At 37.8% G+C, this 21,400-nt stretch overlaps 1 protein-coding gene across 1 annotated transcript; it reads right to left on the bottom strand.

The window, feature by feature from the left end:
• Window positions 1-48: 48 nt before the first annotated feature.
• On the bottom strand, window positions 49-18,258 carry CARNMT1 (carnosine N-methyltransferase 1). Its single transcript, XM_058828081.1, has 8 exons — window positions 17,877-18,258; window positions 15,213-15,408; window positions 14,064-14,227; window positions 6,968-7,108; window positions 2,845-3,023; window positions 1,687-1,800; window positions 660-763; window positions 49-402 (listed from the first exon to the last, which is right to left on the bottom strand). Exons 1-8 carry the CDS (start codon window positions 18,206-18,208, stop codon window positions 298-300), a joined length of 1,335 nt encoding a protein of 444 aa, XP_058684064.1. The 5' UTR covers window positions 18,209-18,258; the 3' UTR covers window positions 49-297.
• Window positions 18,259-21,400: the final 3,142 nt, after the last annotated feature.

Here is a 21,400-nt window from a genome sequence, read left to right as displayed (position 1 = left end):
GGCAAACATTAAATTTTATTCTCAAGAAAACACTTTTGCTTTTACATCTAATGCATTCCAAAGCACAAAGACAATGCATGTGAACGTCTGATCTTTCACAAGTTTATTATGAATATGCATGGCATAGTATATGTCTGAATAGCAATAGAGATATTAAGAAAATAGACACTATCTATATCCTCTTAGGAACAAGAAGGCACCACTGATTTGAGGTTGTGTCCATACATCACCACATTATTTTATTCTCATTTCTATCTTTCAAGCCAACCTTATTTTCCCATTAACCTATTCAGACCACTACTTTTCTGGTTTTCTCACCACAAACAACACGCATTCATAGTAGTATTTCATCATGGAGAGCTCATTCACAGTGTAAGTTGACAGCACAGATTCTTTCTCCACCTGAAAACAAAGCAGCAGTTCTCAAGACAGCTTTGTACAGGAACTATACAAGAAAATGCTATACATTTATTAGATTATGAGGCTCATCTATACACTTCTTATAAAATTGGAAAAGTAGGTAACTTTTAAGATACATAATACTCTGAGAAGTCATTAAGATATGCTGTTATATTGAATGAAATTTAGGGTGATTTATTCAAAGCAGTTTGTCTGATTCATAACAATACCGCTTACTGGAAACAACAGCATCTTCTTACCTCTATATGGAATCCATACTGCAGGATAACATTTTTTATATCCTCGTAGCTTAATTCTATGGAAAGTTCATTCCCCAGGTTTTCAAAATGGTAAAGGAGAGGACCTAAAGTACAAAGATACAACAGAAATGGCTATCAAAAAGACTAAGTATGTGTTAAAAATCAAAAGCACTGACAATGAAACAAACACTTATATCCAGATTCACATACTCAAAAATATGGAAGGTTCCCTGCCCCAGGGCAGAAGGATTGGAACTAGATCGTATTTAAGATCCCTTCCAATCCAAGCCATTCTATAAATACTGACAAAAGAACATATTGATGTTACTTGAATATGATTCTTATAATTAATTTCAGAATCAATGCAAAATGCAAACTAATTACTTTAGTTCTTATCCAACAATTTGCAACACTTCCTACCAGATTTTGTTTTCTGTGTCTTAAAATTTCTTCAGTCAATCATCACTGTTGTCTGTACAGCTCAGAATATAAAAGTCTGCCTAGGAGCTCTGCTAGCACTCGGACTGGCTAGGACTGGGAGAGTAACCAATTGACCAGTGACTGACCAATTTTTACTAAGCGTGTTCAATGCCTGTGTCTTGTCTAACATTTCTTTACCATGGAAGAGTCCAACCAAATCTTATTCCCAAAACTTCTGCTTCATAACAGAGTACCAATCAGACATTGGAAAAAAAACCAAGAAAGCAAGGATGTATTTTGAATTTCTATTTTCTTAGCAAAATAGCAAAAAACAACACAGAATACTACATTTGTCGAAAAAACCAAACGTTTGATGCATGAATGCAAAAACCTGCTACTGGCAAGATTTACTCGCCTATTTAAAAATCACAGTGTTGACTTGATTGTAACTAGTGAACACCTGAACATATTTTGAACATGTCTGAGATCATTCCCAAACCCTCTATTTTTCTAGCTGTACAGCTTACTGCATAGACACAGTTATTCACACACACTTTTCAAATATACCATCAAAAATAAGTCAAAAAGAGCATCTGGTCACACTTGCCTACATTTATCCATATTCCTCCAGGCTTTAGTATTTTCCATATAGTATCAATATAATCAATAACATTATGTGCTGTATCTATGAAAAAGCAAGTTGCTACACAGTCCCACGTATCTGCACGAAAAGAGCAAAGTATACAGAGATTAGTTTCAATGCTTCTTAACCCTGCAGAAGTTCATAATTTAATCCTGGTATTTGTTGATACCCTCAGAATCACCTTCAACTAACAGCAGCTGCAGGCTCATAATTTCATTTGCAAGCAAAGTAAATAAAGCATTTTGATTTACATTAAAAACTGTTAACTTTGGGCTCATCTGACCTGTCTTCCTGTGTGTGTGTGTGTGTATATATATATATATATATATATATACACACACTAAAATTTTATATATACTTACTTGTTCATTTAGCGAAACTGCTCATACATGATATAAAATTATATATATTATGTACTGTAAAATGTAAAAATTGTAACACATTTTATATAAATGAACGCCCAAGTGTGCTGTTACTCACCTGTCCTATGAATTTCATTATGACAACTGTTAATAATACAATAGCAAAAATCCCCAGTCATTTTAGGCCTCCCTAGTAAGTATCTAGAACAATACAAGTCTGCACAATTAAGTGCAATTTCACAAGTTATGTAGCTTTGAAACATTTTACTCAGTATATGAATATCTCCCCAGCTGTTTTTAACTAGTCAGTTCAACAAGCAGGAATTTTTGAAGTCTACCTTTTAAAGAATGAGTCTCCCTGTTTTTCTCTAAACAAGTATTCTTGAAATAGCAAAAGTTTTATGTTCTGTAAATAAAAAGCTTTAGAAGTCTTAATTTATGCCAGTCTTGGATATTCTACCATTAAAGACAGACTCTTCAGAAAACTAAGCAGCTGTGGGGAAGGCTCCTGCAAGACCTATTATACAATGAAGTGTTCACATTTCTATAACTAGGAAGAAAAGAAAAGCTGATTTGGAGTAAGAAGTAGACCTATTGATACAGCTGGAGAAATATCCTGAGTAAGACAATCTTGCTACAGCTATTTCTTTATACTTAATACTGGTAGATACACTTCTATTCTCTTCATAATCTATCTGTCCCAAATACTCTGAAACTATGTGAAATCACATGGATAGCCTAGAAGTTTGCATTTACTCACTGCACTCAGAATAAATTTCCTGAAAATCCCCTGCTGTCATAGAGAAGTTTGAACCAGAAGGAAGACTGTGAGGATCAACATCTGGGAAATAAATTGGTCGTATCTGATCAGCAGATCTTCTGTTATTGCTAAATTGATGAATCCAGGGATAAAGCTTACATGAATTAATTTGAGAGCATCTGCAAAATATGAAAACCAGCGAAATTTTTTTCAACTAATTGCTTATCTATAATCTAGAAATATAAGACTCAAAGTTCTTGTAACAGCTCCACAAATTGATCTAGTTCACACCACTTTGGACCGCACATAATAATGAACTGATCAAAAAACTATTTTTCATCTGATACAAAATCACTACCACAATGTAACTGCCTTTCTTGGTTTTAGAATTTTCTCTTATGACTTCTTATAATTTTCTCCAACTTACTTCTCTGCTGAGGAGAAAACACATATGTTTATTTTGTAAGACTAAGGAAATTTATGATTTGCTATATTCCATAAAGCTGAGATTTGCTGTATCATCTCTCTTCCTATTTAAATAAAAAAAAAACAAAATCCAAGAACAGCCAACAAACAAACAAGAACTAGTACCATTAGTTCCATGATTTTTTTGGAAATGTTTATCATTCTAGACTTTTCTGAACCATAATCATAGGAGGTTTTAAAGCACAACTAAACAAATGCATTTTTCAGATGCTAACTGAAAAGACGCTTTAAAAATATAAATAAGCACCATTTTGCAAAGCACAATAACGGTCAGCTTAAGTTTGTAATACCTGAATCTTTGCAATCATGCTAAATAAAGATGTCTTTGTAAAACAGGATTTCTGAATTCTCATGACTGGCTAAACCAACTAATATTTTAAAAACTGACAAAACACATCATTTAAGTATAACCAGAAGCTATTCCCACCATCCTCTAAAATTGGTTTGTAACTAAAAAATGAAAAAACATTTTCTTTCAAAGACAACAGAGAACGTATCTGTCCCATAAAATACGGATCATCAAGCGTTTCATAAACTGCAAGCAATCTACTACATTACAGAAAGTGCACTCTTTTGGCTGGTGATTAGAATATATTTGTGATAAAGTGTTTTAAATAATATTTTTTACCTTCTCCATGTCTTATGTCTATTTCATTTTATCAGTTAAAAACTAAAATTTGAGCAGCAGTATACAGCATTAAACAACTTTCTTCATATATAAATATCAGACATATGCAGTTGGTTAAAAAAAAATCAAACTCAAAACCAAACAAAAAAGCCCCCTAACCACTACAACAGCCATTAATAAAGAAAGATTAAAAAGGAGTTCATGTTCACATCCACTTTGAAACAGTTCCAATTTAATAGAAAATAACAATCTCTTTTCATACAAGCTTGAAAACTTCTAGCTTCAACAATTTCTACTTCAAAGCCAAGTTGGTCAGTCCCTGGCAATTCCATTCTTACAACAAAAGATACATTCTTTTACTCTTGAAAAAATATACCTTCTATTATAAAAATCTAACATATTTAAGTGTGACACATTTCTTTATTTTCCATAGGGGTTGGGTATTCACTGTTCAACATTTAGCTGAAAAGACAGTTTTGGAAAAAATGGGTAGGTCAAATCTCACTTCTCACCACTGGTATACAGATAAAAATGTAATTTAACTGTTTTCATCCTAAGGCATTCATAGACATGCAACAAACACAATCAGTAGTCTCCTCCAAGTGTCAAGATTTATCTAAAATTATATTCTTTCCAGAAAGTAAAGAAGAAAAACACATCATATAAGAATCTTATGCATACAAGGGCAAGCAGAATTTCCCATACAAGGACTGAGGCAGCCTTGGAGCCACTTAACTTATGGCTTAACTAGTCTAGGGTCACTCTATTCTCAAATTAGAGTTTCCTCAAAAGACTAACAAACCCTAAATAATTTCATCTATTTACAGTGACCACAGTTACACTGTGACACACACTCTACATACCATACCATGCAACTTTATCCACTGTAACAAGTTAAAGTTCATTATTTCAGACATATGGAAGGTTTTTTTAAAATGTGTGAAAATCAGCAAATACCACTTTGCACACAGAAATATTAAGCCAATGTACCACATCTAGGAGCCTACAGTAGCAACACTTGACATTCAAAACAGTACTCTATCTTCCTAAATATAAACCACTGTCAGAGAAACAAGGTAAAGCTGTAAGCTTTAAAACAGTGAGCACGTATGAGCAAAATCCTCATGCATTTATCAACTAAAAACAAGTATAAATTAAATTGAAACTATAGTTAAAAACTAACCACCAAATTATTTTTCCTGATCACCGTTCTTTAAGTATTATCATTATTATTATAATATATATAATATAATAAAATAATATATTATATATTATATAATAATAATAATAATTATCTTTAGCTTACATTGATCATTGATGGTTTTTCCAGTTTCAGAAAAGCAAATGTGCATTTCAGAAGGCTAACCATGAACAGCCACTTAAGACAAAACTGAAAGAATCTTCAACTCCCTAAAACCTTCATAACAGACACATCAAGCCCACAATTACATCTGGCAGAAAAGAATGCTTCGACTTCAACTAAATTGACTGGTGCTCAGTCTTGACAGCAGTATTCCATGCTAACAACGTAACTGATAACTCATCCAGCAAAGACGAAAATTACAGCTGTTGCATAACACTCAATTTTGCTATCCAAAAAATCTCATACTCTTAGCAAGTTTAGCACCTTTTTGCTAAATATCCTACATAAACAGGAAACACTACATGAGCATTAGATGCTAAAATTACTACCATTATTAAAGCATGAATCTTTAGGATAATTTCACATATAGATGAAAACTCTTTATTTAACGAAGCATGTCATCAGAGAGTAGGGGTGAAGATAACTAACCTCTGTGACAGCTGACCAGTTCTCCAAGAGATGAGAAATTAATGCTTCTATGCTGCTTTGAATTTCCAAAGCATTGGAGGAATATGGTTTCCTTTTAGTAGCTACAAGGCATCAGTCAGATCAATTGTAAAACATAATTCCACCACCAAATGAGTCACTTGAGAATAATGCAGGAAAAAAGGAATAAGTGAAACTCCAGTAAACATCTATTATCATCACATGGAGCACTGCTGCCATATGCAAATATGCAGCAGGCATCATGCAATGCTTTCCCCTTGTTGGTTTTGAACAGCAAGTTGTATGAGATGCAAGAGCATTAGACAGCACTGTGGACAATCAGTGTATTAGACAGTCTCCAAAACAGTATGGCAATACAGGAAAAAAAAAGCAACAGCTTAGGTACTTTCAGCAAAGGTGTATCACTTCAGACTGATGAATGAACCATCAAATTCTGCCTCTGTGAACTTGGCACAAACTGCTCCCCCCAAAAAAAACACCCTCCAGACCTCTTTCAATACTTGTCACCTTCCGCCTTCCCACTCATTTTCTTAAAAGAGCTGCATGTGCTGCCTTTTTTCTTCTCTAACAAGGTCATTTTGAAAACATTAATTTCAATGCAAGTGGCAGAATACCAAATACAGAAATGTAATTTTAAGTAAAACCAGCAACATGGTATTTACTACATTTAAATTTATTATCTGAGCATAATAGTGTAATTATTAACTCTTAGCTTCTTGCTCAGCATGCTTTAATGATTGTTTTTCTTGTCAAAAACAGTGCATAAAATTTTAGAATGGAATGTTATACTTTTTTTTTTAAACAGGTCCTCTGTTAATAATCACCACTACTAAATACCATGGATGTATTTACTAGTCCATATTCAGTAATAGCAAGATTGGTGTCCATTTTAGAGAAACAGATGTGAAACGAATCATAAAACCTAATAAAAATTTTGCAGAAAATCTGTTGTACAATTTAGCAATTCTAAATTTCACAACTTGAAAGCCATGTTTCCTGTAATTTTAATGACTAAGATACAATACTTCCTTCCCCATTTATCTGTAAGACTTTTTTTCCTTAAAGCATTCTAAAAAGTATGTATGCCTTGTAGTACAACTGATAAATCTATTCTTGTGAGATGTATATATTCAGAATTCTCTCATTTATAAGTTTGCCTCACTAGGTTTTATTCAGCAAGTAAAACATAAGCTATATACCTGTTGAGTACAAAGTTAGAAGAAAAGAGCATAAAGAGGCTCCATTCATTTCCTTGGCAAGCATAACCGAGCATAGCTATTTCCCACGCCAATCTACCTAGCCCAGCACCAGGTACCAGGATATTAACTTTGGAGAAATCCCTGCAACAGAACAAAAATAATAGTTAAGTCTTTATCTGATACCCCTTAACACAACTTAGAGGTCCAGCCAAACATTTTTCCCATTATATACTTAAGATACGGTATTATGTTTCCTGTATGACTTCACTTTTAAATGGAAACTGAGCCTGTTCTGATCAGATTGGTTAATCATACAGTCAAAATAATTCACAGAAATTACTCAAAAGAACATATACAACCCTCATTCAGAATACAGAGCATAATTGCTATACACAATTTGTTTTCCTTCGAAGTTCTACAGTTATCCAGCCAAAAATTTGTGAAGTGAATAGAAGATTATCATATAGCACAATGTGGTTTTTTTTAACCCCCACTGATAATCAGAAAGCATTCTAGACATATTTTTTATTATCTTACAAGGAAAAAAACCACAAGTATTTCAACACGAGAAATGAAAACATAAAATCCCCACAATCTGATGAACAATTCACAATGTAAAAACCTTAAAGTAGTGACTGTTTCAGCAATGGGGGGTTCTTCATCTGCTGCTCACTGGTTTCCCCAAAGTACTCTAAGTGACATATCTCCTAGATCAAAGTACACTGCAGCTCTCTAACCATTTCCCCATAACAAGGCATCAAGTTGAAGACAATCAAAAAACATCCAGCAGTTTTCATTGAAATACTGAGAAAATCTCGCCCAAGTGCAGCAACTAACGAATAGAAGGAAGAATCTCAGAATTTGCTCCTCTTTGAGGCAAAAAAGGCAGTATACATACATATCCTAACCATCGCACTTCCACCACAACGCAAACCGTCACTCATGAAAGAGAAACCACTCCCATGCCAAACTGAAGATACTCAACCTAAAAAGAATTTTTCAGTTTCAAGTCATAAACAAGACCTCAAGAGCTCACAATTTCATACAACAAAGTATGAATATTCATACACCTCCCCACATTGTTTTGCATAGCACCTTCAGAGACAAAAAACACATCTACCAATTTATATGCAAGTACATGAAAGAAGCCACAATCAGCAGTACCAAAGGATAAAAGGCACCAAAACACAAAGCCTTTGACTACTTAAAAACTCAAAATGCCAAAAAGGGTTCAAAAGAGTAAGGAGGCTGCACAAGCATGAAGATGTTTAAAGGAGTTACATAAATCCTAAAAACTGTACATTTCTGAATGCTATTGCCCAAAATGAAAAGGAACCTAAAGGCCACACAATCTAACAAAGCAGTTTTAACAGTGCCTTTTGAATTTTGATTTAATCATCTAGTTAGTGAAAACTCTGAAAGAGAGTATTATTCCATTCACTTCCATTCCATTATATGCCCAGGCTCTTTTCCTGACTTAAGGAGAAGCTGGAAATCAAGACTTTGTTACTATTAAGTGCACTCTTGTGAAGCAATAGTTCTCACTACCTGCCTTCTACTGCGGAAACCAGAAGAAAGCTGGCACAAAGTTCTACTGAAAAAAAAAATACTTCAGGAGAAAACTACATGCTCAATACGAAATTTTTGAAAATAGCCACCAGGAGAAAGAAGAAAATGTGCCTTCTGGTAGAAGCAAGAAAAGCTTCTATCTTACAGATTTTCCTATTCATAATGGTACACTGTCATTCCAAATAGATTTTATAACCTCATCTATTTCTCCATGTCCTTACAATTTCACTTTATTTATGAAACCCTTTGACTAGCTCTACACAGATTTTAGCACCTCCCAGTGGACGGTTTTGTAATAAATGGAATGATAAACCATAAACCACTTTCAGGATTACAACACATTGATTAGAAGAAAAACCTTTTCTTAAAGCATCCTGGTAGCTAACAGATATGGAAGTATTATTCACATTTTGAAATCTGCATCTTTACGCACTCTGAAACAAGACAAAACCTCTAACAGTCAAATGAATTGATTTTAAATTGCCTGTAGTTGTCTTGCATCTTTTCATTCACAATATACAGTTTTTGTATTTCTAAACTAATTTTACCAATTCTCTCTTAGAAAATGGTTTTCTATTCTCCTTTTCTGTGCAGACTTAACTACACTTTTGTTTGCACCTTTATTAAGGGATTAAAGTCTGAAAATTTGTTAGCAGTTTAATTTCTACTCTTCATTATCAGTTGCTGGAGAATGCTCCTGGCCAGCAAATTCATCTCAGCAACCAAGCACAGCTAATAAAATACAACAGAATCAAATCTCAGTCCACTAACACTAACCTCCCAAAAGCGTATTTTTGAATTTATAGTCCAAGTAATTATTTATGTGGCAAATTTACTGCATAACAAGTAGTGACTGTTGAGTATCCCCTAATTAGAAAAAAAATGTCTAACACACTTTTTCAAGATTTAGAAAGGAACTGTTTGTGACAAACTGTTAATGAGTTACATTGAATTTTGAATCCTTATAATAGCTAAAAATTTTTAATTGCAAAGAAACTGCTGTTTTAATGGCAGTGGTCCTCTAATAGGCTGCCAAAACAGCTTTTCTCTGGTGGTTATGTGATAATAGCAACTACAAAGTTAACTAAAAAAAAATATAATCAACAACTGTAGTAACATCATAAATCAAAGTGATCCACAAGGAAAACTCGCCTTGAACCAGCCAGCAATGACAGGATTTCTATAACACACATCTAGCAGTGGTCAGGAGCATAAATGAGTACCCAACAAGTATCCATTGAATACCTGTGGGCCAAGAGGGAAGTAGCATCAGCCTATTAATCTGACAGGTGTGGGGAAAGGTGCTGGTCGAGCAGCAGAGAAGAGGGCTGCACGGTACAATTCAGCTCAACAACTGAAACTGCAAGTCTCTTAAAATGGAGAAATATCAGAAACAAATCTGTCATGCCCTTTTTACACCGCATGTTTCAGTGTGATGTATTTTCAGCTTTTAGAAGACTGTTGATATTAACTAAGATTTTAACTTCTTTTAAAGTTTTTTTTAAAAGGGGGAAATTAAATATGATAAAAATGGAGGCTTACTTCATGTCTACTGTGTTGTAATAAGAAGTAATGGTGTTGAAGGAGTAAATATGCTTAGCAAAAGAAAAAATTAGTGTCTAATCAAACACAAACCTCATTTTCATAAACTAAACACTACAGTTTGATTTATCAAATGAAGTAACAAACACCTATCTCACACTGAGATGGATTTCTGATCAGTGGAAATATCACCATAGGGGCACAGTGTAAACACTTTCCTAGTGTTTACAAGGTCTGTAAATTTAGATTGTAAACAAATCAAATTCTTAGTACCCCACACTTTGTTATTTTACTTCAATCATACTGTTAGTAATTTGTTTTTAAAGACAAATGCTAAACAGCACAATCATTTGAAAAGCAATTCTTCTCTGAACTTGGCAGGTGAGTTTTATATATTCTCATTTAAAGACCTGAAAAGCACTCAGTGATGAAATAACACTGCCAATATATTTCCTCTTAAATTCAGAGTTCAAAGCAAAGTTTAGGCTAAGTACAAAGACCTGCAAGGACAGATGTATTTCATATAAAGCGTAATAAAATTCAAATAAAGCATAAATTTCAACTCCATTATAAATGTGACTGAGCACACTCAAATAGTATAGTCAAACAGTATAGTCAAGTAGTATAGTTTTCATACAGGAAAAATAAAGCTGTTTTTCATATTAAAAGGAAACTAAGCTCTGGTAATTTCTTTTGGGCTGTTCTGTCAGCACCTTGGAAAATACATTTGATTGCTGGACAGCACGACACAGATGAATTTCAAGCTATAGTTCATTTTAGAGGGCTAGTTTATGAGAAAACTGGAAAAATACCTAAGTATATTGGTTTTGGCCATGGAATGATAAATAACAAGAAAGTTAATTATTTACTAGATTTCTTTTGGACAAGAAGCTGATGATCTTTACATTGTTTCACCTAAGCAGGAAGAGCAACACTAGAAGGGAAAAGAAACCAAGATGACTGAAAAAAAGGGGAATAAAAAAAAACTGAGTATGCTTATTTAGACTTTCAATTTGATACTTCCCCATAAAAAGGCTTAAGGAGATAATAAATAAATAAATAAAAACACTGATAAAGAAATAAAAATGTATCTACATTTTACTGTTTTCTCCTACAGCAAGTAGGTTCGTTCTAATCCAAGAAATCCAAGACATTTAAATATTAGAGCTCCTGCAAGCTGAAACACAAATTGCAGTATTAATAATGCAAGGAATCCATCAGTTCCTCAGGAAAACCCAATCTCACAGGATTTACTTAAAACTGCTTTGTTGACTCTGCTAACAGATTCTGTGTTAAGGTGCTAAGCAGAAAGAGGCAGGAACAGCTTTTTGCCACTTGATTTATTTTTAGATGACAGCCTAATCAGAAGACTAGACTGAAACACATGATAACACATGGTAAGTAGCATCTATTAAATAACTATTCTGATTTACAGCTGCTTTCAACCATTGCTTGTACTACTTTCCAAAGAGCAAGCATATATAACACTTCTCTGCTTTTCCTGCTGTTTACATACCAACTGAACCCATAGGTGTCAATCTTGCAAACAGCAATGCTATAAGGTGCGCATGCACAGAGTGAAACATACTTGAGCAGTTTCAAAAATTTAAACTCCATTTTCACATGATTCCAATACATGGAATTAATAATGTCAACAAACTATGTTAACTAGAAACTGAATTTACCATTCTACTGAGTTTTACAAATTTGATGAGCACTGAAATTTTTTTACAAAGTAAAAGGCATCTGGCACTGACAGTTTCAAATTTAAAATATGTATCACTTTCAACACAAAAATACATTTAGAAAAAGTTGTTCTCACCACCCAGGGCAGTTTTTCTGTAGCACTTTCATTTCATTTTCAAACTCTACAGCAATGCAAAGCTGAGGTTCACCTACAGGCTGTTTTCTTTCACATGGTAGAGTCCATAGTCAGTCCTCGCCCACTGTAAATGACAGAGTAACTCACCATGTCAGTTCAGGCCCTGTCAATCCCTTCAAACTGAAACAACTTCTCCTCCCCAAAATCACTGAAGAATATGCTGAGCTAGAACAGACCTGTCAGGGTAAGAGTCTAGCTCCTGGCCCTATGTAGGACACTCCAAGAGTCACACCATGTGCCTAAATATCTTGTCCAGAAATCAGACAGGCTTGGTGCTGTGATCATCTCCCTGAAGAGCCTTTTCCAGTGCTCAACCATCCTCTTGGTGAAGAATTTTTTTCTGGTACCTAACCTAAACCTCCCCTGATTCAGCTGCATGCCATTCCCTGGTCCTGTCATTGGAGAGTGAAGAGTTTGTATCAAATTTCTATCAAACACCCAGACTGACCAGCTAGTAAACCCAGCTAGGGAAGTTACTTCTCGCACAAGGGTGAAGTGGCACTGCCAATTAAGCTCGATAGTACGTGACTCTGCTTCTTAACTAAACAGATAAGTACACCTAAGCAGTACAGCCTTTGGTCTCTGGGAAAAATGAGTGATCTCACACAGTAGCTAACAATATGTAAGCAGAGAAAAGGTTCTACTTAAATGCTATAGCACCACCACAATGATAATTTAAGTTATACACATTCTAGAAATTAAAAAATGCTGTTTGACCAACTCAAACTTGTGGCAGAGATGTTTGATCTGTACAGCAATGTACTGAGATTACAGCAGAGACAAAGTAAAACTCAAATTGTACTTCAGAGCCACCACAATAGGAACCAATGTTCTGCCACAATAGTTTTGTCTGACAACTACCACAAGAATTCCCTGTAAAGAAGCACAAAGCTCTCAACTTCAGATTTACCCCATCTGTTACCACATCTGTTGCCTCCCAATATCAGCTGAAGGTTTTGAAATAGAGTTCATGGATGACAAATGTAAAAGTCAAGATTTTTCAAGCCCCAGTCATGAATCTCTTTAGATCTGACATAAACTACCTCTTCCATAACCAAAACCCATTAGCAGCTAGCATACAAGAGAAAAAGTTGAATTGCTACTTTGGAGCAATTGCAAAACTAACTGTGAGTTCTCCCATAGATCTACATATCAGAGGTATACATGCAGTATTTAATCCATTTCTTATCTTACATAGGGCACTATAAGCACTAGAAAAATTGCAGAAAGTTCACTTGCAGATAAAACAGTTTTAAAGGTGTATGTATCTTTAGGTAAGTCAGTTCAAGACAAAATATAAACCATCTACACTCCACATTCTTCCACTACACTCTTTACTAGTGAAGTTAAACAATGGCTAGTGGAAGAGACTCTAAAATGCACTTTAAGATGATGGGGTTGATTAATTAGTAAGAAACAATAAACATGGAATTCTTATGGCACTATAACATTCTAAGACTTTAAAAGTATGCCTCTACCTAAACTACCTAAAACCCCTGCATCAATGGCTAGTTTGGCACTGTAAATAAGACAATATTTACAAAATGACCCTCACATGTGCAACTAAGCTTTTCTAGGAATTGTCTTAGAACAGCTGTCTGAAACCAAGGTTATATTTTACTATTTCAGAATAAATTCTTAGTGCAATTAAGTTCAACTGCACTAGAGGTTAAGTCTGCCTCCTTCCTCCCACAATGAAGAGCAAAAGCCTTACTTCCTGCTGTCATGGAGTCCTTCCTTTCACCTGCAGCAGACACACTGAGAATCTGCTTACCTGCAAACCTTACCTCACTCAGCACAACTGAGCTCACTTTCTGAAGTCTCTTACTTGAAAGATTTACATATATTTTAACCCCCAGTGGCAGAACAACAAAAAAAACTTATTACTGGTTTACCTGGTATTACTTTGTGAAGCTTATGAATACACTCTTTTCCAATATCTTGTATTAGAAATAAAAACTTTCTTGATTGAAAAATAAATTCCACTGAGTTCATAAAAAATTCTCTACTTTTGAAACAACGCTTTTCATTACTCCATAAACTCTATTTTAGATTTGTGCAACACTGTAAGTCCATATAAATATAAGTTTTAAGACACTATACCATCTTTCTTTTGGAAAGTTCTTTATAATTTCACTAATAATTGGCTGGTAGCAGGAATCCCTCTCAGATTTTCCCTCTTCACTCCAGTCTCTCACAAATTGTTTCAATGTGGACTTTAATTTATCCATGTCAAATGTTGAAGCTGGTGTAATCTTCCCGCTTCCCTGAATAAAGTGGAGAGAGAAAAAAAAAAAAAGTTAATGGAAAACATACCAAGTATCTGGAGTCTTGTGGGGGAGGGAAAAGGAGGAGAAGCAAATTATGAAGAGGAAAAAAAAGCCATGCTACAAGAACTGGTGGGAGTATCAGCTGACAAAGCACTTCCCTTTCACTCCTGGGACCCAGGCTTAAATCCACCTCAATATCCTAAACAAACTGAGTTTGCTGGCCTCTCTTTGGCGTTCAAAAGTTCACTTTCCACATCAAAAAAACGATACACAGCAAAGCACAACTGGTAGTCCTTATTCATGAAAGGATCAGGGCTTACCCAGTGCAAAGGCTGAACTGCTTACCCTGAAAAATGGATCCCTTTAGATACTGGTAAGGCAAAACTGAGAAGCTTACACTACAGCTGCCCATTATTGTATCTTGTCTGTATCCAAGAAGGACTTCAGTTCCCATCTCTCTCAGTCCTTTAAGTCTTGTTGTCATTTTTTTGATAGAAAGTAGGTCAAGCAGTAAAAAAGTGTTTACAAATAACAACATTAAAAATACTTACAATCAAGAATTGCAACCAATTGACAATGTTGTAACATATAAGAACCTACAGTAAGACACACAGTATTATTTATATTCTATATAGTTAACAGAAAAAAAAAATTAAAATGTAACCAGGGTAAAGCTAAACTCTGGAGTGAAAACAATGATTTGCCAGATTCAAAGTTAGTTTTTCACAAGGATTCACCAGATTCACAGTTAGTTTTCGTAAGTGTAACTAACAGAACTAACAACAAACAGCTTCATTAAGCATCAGCTCTGCAAAACGTGAAAGACAAGAGTGAGAAAAGTGTGGGCAAGCAGGAAACGATAAAACAAGGAAGGCAAAAGAAAAGAAAGTTGGAGATTTGAGGCATTAAAAACAAATGTCGAAAATCCCAAAGCATATAGAATTTAATTTTGGAGCAAGAAGAAAGTCCATTTTTAACATACATCTTCTCCATATTCCTTATTTTCAAACATATGAACACAGTCATTCACAATGGTTTGTAGTATTTCTTGATTATGATCAATGCACTTCCGAATCTTGTCAAGGTGAGGAAGAAATTGAGGAAGAAGACTCTGTTGGTTAGCTGGGAGAGACTTAAACTGCCTCTCTGTTCTGTTCACTCGTTCATGCATATTCGTTCTAAAAAGCAAAAGTTTTAAATATTTAGAAGCAATATACACACAGGTAAATAATTCACTCTAAGCTGTTCCAATGACAATTATTTTGTTTTATACAAAGAAAGTGACCGGACTTTGTAGTTCCTTACCAGAAAACAAGTTTTCTAGAACTTTTTAAGCAGTATTTTTTTTTTAACCTCTAGTTCTACATTACCACTCTATGCTAACACATTCCAGTTTAAGAGGACTTTTCTCTCCTCCTTTCCGTTTCATCATCAGCCACTCATTTCCAGAGCAGGTGATCACTACCTTGACACACGGATCTATGAAATTTAACAATCAACCATCTCCCAGGTTTGTTTCACAAATCCAATTTAAATTGAATTAATCTGAATGCAATGGTAAGCTTCAGTTACAGAAACAACAAGATGTGGTGTGGGAATTAGGATCCTCAAAATCTATTGCTTTCAGGAGAACTGTAAAAGTCTCAGCTGGACTACACCAGAGTTCTGGCAGCCACATGAAGACACTAAGCTACCTTTTTTCAACAGCATATTCTCCATAAGTACTGTGAACATGATCATGTGACTGATTCAAGCTAAAAATAATTTTCCACTCCTCCAGGATAAAAGTTTCATAAAAATGGTGAATCTTCCTAGATTTTGCTAGATTTGATTGCTGTCTAAACTGACAGAAGTATAATTGCTATATAAAAGCACAGTCATGATGACTCTAGAGAGAGACTTCAGTAAGAGATACTGACCCTTTTGACCACCAAATAATTTCAGCTGTTCAGAAATTTCCTAAGCCTTGTGTCAATACACAGCAGCACGAAACTGAAAAAACTAGCCATTATGAGACAGCTGCAACTGCTGGCATTTTAGTTACAACTTCATTCTGGAAATTTGAACAGGTAATATCTCATTCATGTGTTACTGAGAAGGGCTTGTTCACTGCAACAGCTACGCTGGTTTAAAATTACATTCAAGGACAAGAAAATAAACATGAGAAAACATAAACTGATGCTTTACAGAAAGAACAACAGCTTAGCTCAACATCTTCCTGGAAAGGTTTATCTGCAAAAAACCTTTGAACCTAATTCTTCACCCTTTTATGCCAAATTACAACCATCTACCAGAACAAGTAATTCACTGAAATCAGAAAAACTACAAATAATTAAGTTATCTCTGTTTATGTCTAGAAGACAAGAACAAGACCTGGACTCATCTGAAAGTGTGTCACTGTCTTAATCATAGAGATGTTTCCAAGTTAACTGAAAATATCTGTATAAGCAAAAAAAATTCCATTTATTAAGTTCCGAGATATGCAATTTCACCTAAATTTTGAATTATTTCTTTGAGAAAATTGAGATCATTTCAGTGAATTTCTGTACGGGAAATTTGAGTCACATCCTTTTCTTTTTACTGAAACAAACATTCAAAAGCAACCCAAAGCTACAGCTCAACAGAAGTCTGAGAAAGATATTCCCTGCTTCTAAGGCCTGAGGTTACGATTTTATCACTAACATAAATAAATTACAAGTCGGAACTGCAGTAGTAGCAACTGGTATTAGACACTGTTAACTAACTAGGTCTTTGCTATGTCCAACTGAATTAGAGAATTTACATTGGAAGAGACATTGAAGACTCATTCAGACCAACCTCCTGCTCAAACACTTGTCCTGGAAGACAAATAAAACTTACACGGAAGAACTTCAAACAGAAGAAAGCATATAAATATCACCCACTCCTACCAAGAACCTCACTACCATGTACATATTATGCTTGTGCTACGTTGACAAAAAAAGGGTCTAGCACTTAGGGATGAGCCACGTGATGGAGCTTCATTAACTGAAGTACAAACCTGCCTTCCAAACCTAGAAACAGGAAACGGTTTACCAAAATACTGATGAGGACGGGACTCTTCCAGCCAGGCTCATTACCTTGCAATGCGAGTAACTTGCTTCCTCGTCTACTAAACGGGTTCAGTCCTAACACCAGATGTCCACACCACCGCTGGCTCATTCCCATGGAGCCAGCAAATCCTCTTCTCATCCAACAGAGGTAATAAAAAACGTCACCACTATAGTTTTTACCTCTTCTACAAAATAAAATGTCTTTCAAGAATTTCCACCCATAATCGAAACACCATTTTGTATTTCTTTGCCAGCAGGAGACACTATTGTTTTGAAGGCTTTACAGTGTCTTAGGAGCATTCTATCTCCTAAGAGACCTCAAGATACTCTTTTCAGGCTTGATGCTTCCTTTTACTCTCCCTAACTAGAAGGCAACAAGGCGCCTTTGCGCGTTTCCCGAAAGGAAAGGGGTGCAGAAGCCCCTTCCCGACCCGGGGCTCTGCGCGGTGCTGCAGACCGGGAGGCGCCGCACGCAGGGAGCCCGGCTCCGGCGCCGCTGCGAGCCCTGCGGCGGCCGCCTGGCGAGCGGAGGGACCCCCGCAGGGCCCCACGCCCAGGGGACAGGCCTTAATTACCCGTAATATCGGAAAGCGTTGATGATCCTCCGAAAGTGCTCCCGCTCCAGACGTTCCTCCTCCTCCACCGCCCTGGCCGACGCCGTCGTCAGCGCCCTGGGTTCTAGAGGCTGCCGCCTCCGCCGCTCGTCGCTCAGCGGTGCCGCCCGCTCCGCCTCGGCCTCCGCTCCCATGCCGCTCGCGCTCTCTCCCGGCCACGGCAGCTGCTCCCGCTCCTCCTCGCGGCCTCGCCGCAGCCCCCTGCGCATCACCTTGGCGGGCGGCTCCCTCTCGCCCTGGGAACGAGGCCTTGGCAGCGGCGCTTTCCGGGACACGGCGCACGTGGCCGACATACCCCGCGCCCTCCTGCGCCCGCGGGCACCGCCGGCGCGCACGCGCACCGCCACCCTTCCGGCCCCGCGCAGCAGGGTATCGCGAGAGGGGGCGGGGCCGGGGCCAGGCACGCGCTCCCGGCAGACGGGGACCCGCGCTCCCGGGCCGGTGGCACAGGGATGGGGACCCGCGCTCCCGAGCCGGTGGCACAGGGATGGGGACCCGCGCTCCCGAGCCGGTGGCACAGGGATGGGGACCCGCGCTCCCGAGCCGGTGGCACAGGGATGGGGAGCAGAGCGCTCCCGGGCCGGTGGCACAGGGATGGGGAGCAGAGCGCTCCCGAGCCGGTGGCGCAGGGATGGGGAGCAGAGCCTGGCACAGCGCTCCCGAGCGGGCTGGTGTCGCAGGGGACACTGCCCGTGGCGTGGTGCCTGTCCCCGCTGTGTGAAGTGGCACGGCGGGGTTCCCCGATGAAGACCCCAAGCGTACCGAGGGAGGATGCCCAGCCGCCGGGCCCCTCGGGGGTACCCATGCACAGGAAGGACCGGCTCGGCTCTCAAACCCCGACTTTCCGCCCGGCTGCCGGCTCCAGGCTGGAGTCAGGTACACGTCCAGCCCCGCTGGCAGGCAGCCAGGGCAGCGAGGTCACTGAGCTGATAAGAGGCACTACTACACAGTCTGCGACAAACCGAAGATGGGTGATGTTTCCTGGGAGGGTGGGCAAGGACCAGCTATGGGGAGGGAAAAGCAAGGTGTCTTAACCATACATGAGTCACTAAATACTAGATTTCCCCCCACAACAACAGACTTTGGCCTGGATGATAGGCATGTCCTCCTACACCTGACAAAACTTGTTTGACCAGGTGCAGGCACCACATCATGCAGCAAGCCACACCTTACATCTTTCCACTGTGCTTTGAGAAGAGGTGGCTGATACAAGCCTGATACCTCGTTTGTAAGGGCCTGTCCCCTCAGTCTTAAAAACTAAGAGCACTACCATACCTCCTGTTTGTCTAAAGACAGGGGCAGTAATTTAGTAATCCAAGTAATGCAACAGGAATAGGAAAGGTTTTTGGCGTTGCACTATATTAGGAACAGCAAAAGTACAACACAGACTCTTAGCTTGGTTGCACAAGTGAGCAAGTTTTATTCTTCTATATCTTCTTTTATAGACAGTTCCGAGAAGGTCCAAAAGGTAAACCTCTCATTGGTCATCCAACAAACACACCACCATCACTGGACAGTTAGGAACACCACCCCTTGACCGTTTCTTTCAAGAAAACAACAAGGTGACAACACCTGCAGAGGTTGTTTTCCTTCTCCAAGAACTGTTTGGATTCCTCCTTATGATTTCTCAGGCCAGACTGAGAAAGTTGTATCACTTAGTTTCACACAAGCTCAAGCTAATGCCTGAAGCCTAAAAATATTTTATTTGACCATTATCAGTTCCCACATTTTGGCACATTAACTTCTCTGTGGAAGTAGGAGCATCAGCTTCCTAAAATAAACACTTTCACTTTACTCTTACACTGCTCCTGCTCTCTTGTAACTACAGTAACTGACCAGGCAGAGAATGAACGCTGTTCAGTGGCAATGACAGAGAGAAACCAAAGACATACCCAGTTTGATGAACAGAAGAGTCTGATTTACAGTGATTTACATACCAAGTGGGTATGTAAATTAGGAAATGCCTTGTGTGTGATAAAACTAACATCTGAATCAATGATACATAAGTCTAGAAAGAAATTCAGCATTTAGACTTTGAGCAATAGAGTGGGAACCATAAGCTCTGAGAGATAAAAGGTTTGTTCCTACTACATCTGTGTTTATAACTTGTCATGTTGTGTTATTTTAACATCAGAAAATAACTTTCTAAATATTAAACTAGTAATATACTTTTATTTCTGTCTTTATACAAAAGCCATTAGCTTTTATAGGACACCACCACCTCTATCACTCTACATTTCTGAATATATGCAAGACACTTAGCAAAGCTTTCCTTCAGCTGTGACAGCCCAAAATTGCTGCCAGTAGATGACACCACTTCCAGAAAGTTACCTATTCTTTGCTAAAGAACCACAGGCTTCTGTCATGCAGCTCTCCCCAACCACTTCACAGCTAGTACAGCCCTGTCAATCAAAAGGCATTCACCAGAGCAAACTAGAAAAAAAAGAGATTTTTTTTCTGTCAAGGGCTGTACCACCTTCAAACCAAAAGCATTCTGCCAACATGCCACATTACAGGCCAGCTCTATAAGCTTTTATAATGGCACCTGAAATGCTTTATCTACCAAACAGACTCAGAAGAGTTCATTATCTTTTATGGCTGAGTTTTTGCAGCAACTGACAAGAGCTCATAATCTGGGCACATCAGGTGAGCCTGGTCAGTTTCTACAGTCCATCCATGATAAAGCACTGCTTGCATTTTTTTTTTTTTACTACTTCTTATGGGTGAAGTGTCAATGAATCTTCTGCATCCCTTTTGAACTTGCTGGTCCTGTCATCCACCTTTGGCATTACATCTCAGAAGGTCAGTGTCTGCTGCATAAAGTATCATCTCTATCTATGTGAAGTATCACCTTAATATAAATTGGTCCATCTATTTCAAATGAAGAAGTGCCCCCCAGACTAGTATTTGTAAAATTTAGTGAATACCAGTTCTGCATCCACTTGACTCACAGCTTTCAAGATGTTGTAAACCATGGCCCATTTTCCCCTTGGTCTTCTCTCCCCAGTGGGTGGTCCCACCATTTTCAGTCTCTCCTTGCAAAGCAGCTTCTCCATTCCCTTGACATTTGGTTTCTCCTCTTTTAACTCCACTATGGCCTCCCTCTAAATGTAGAAACCAGAACTGCCCAGCTCTGAAAACATAGGTCCACTGGTCTTACAAAGAAGCCATGTAAGATCACCCATTTTGTTTGCCAAAAAACAAAACAAAACAAAACAAAACAAAAATTGATGCAGCTCCAAACTGTGGCATGGTTACGGAAGAACTGTGAAAAATCTATGCCCTGAGCTCTTACTACAAGTTGCTGAAGGACAAGTTCAGTTCATGTATATTCTAATAATGATTTACACCACAAATGCATAGATCTGTACTGGAGCTCATTTACCATTTTTTCCCTATAGGAGGATCAGATAAAACTGAGCTCCTTGCCACAGCACCAATGTTGGACTAGTTGAATAAAGCCAGGTGATACCATTGTTCATTCC

This window comes from Poecile atricapillus, chromosome Z, assembly GCF_030490865.1.
Source record: "Poecile atricapillus isolate bPoeAtr1 chromosome Z, bPoeAtr1.hap1, whole genome shotgun sequence".
Taxonomy (NCBI): Eukaryota; Metazoa; Chordata; class Aves; order Passeriformes; family Paridae; genus Poecile; species Poecile atricapillus.
The sequence above is the reverse complement of the archived record's forward strand: the minus strand, read 5'-3'. Positions and strand labels throughout refer to the sequence as shown.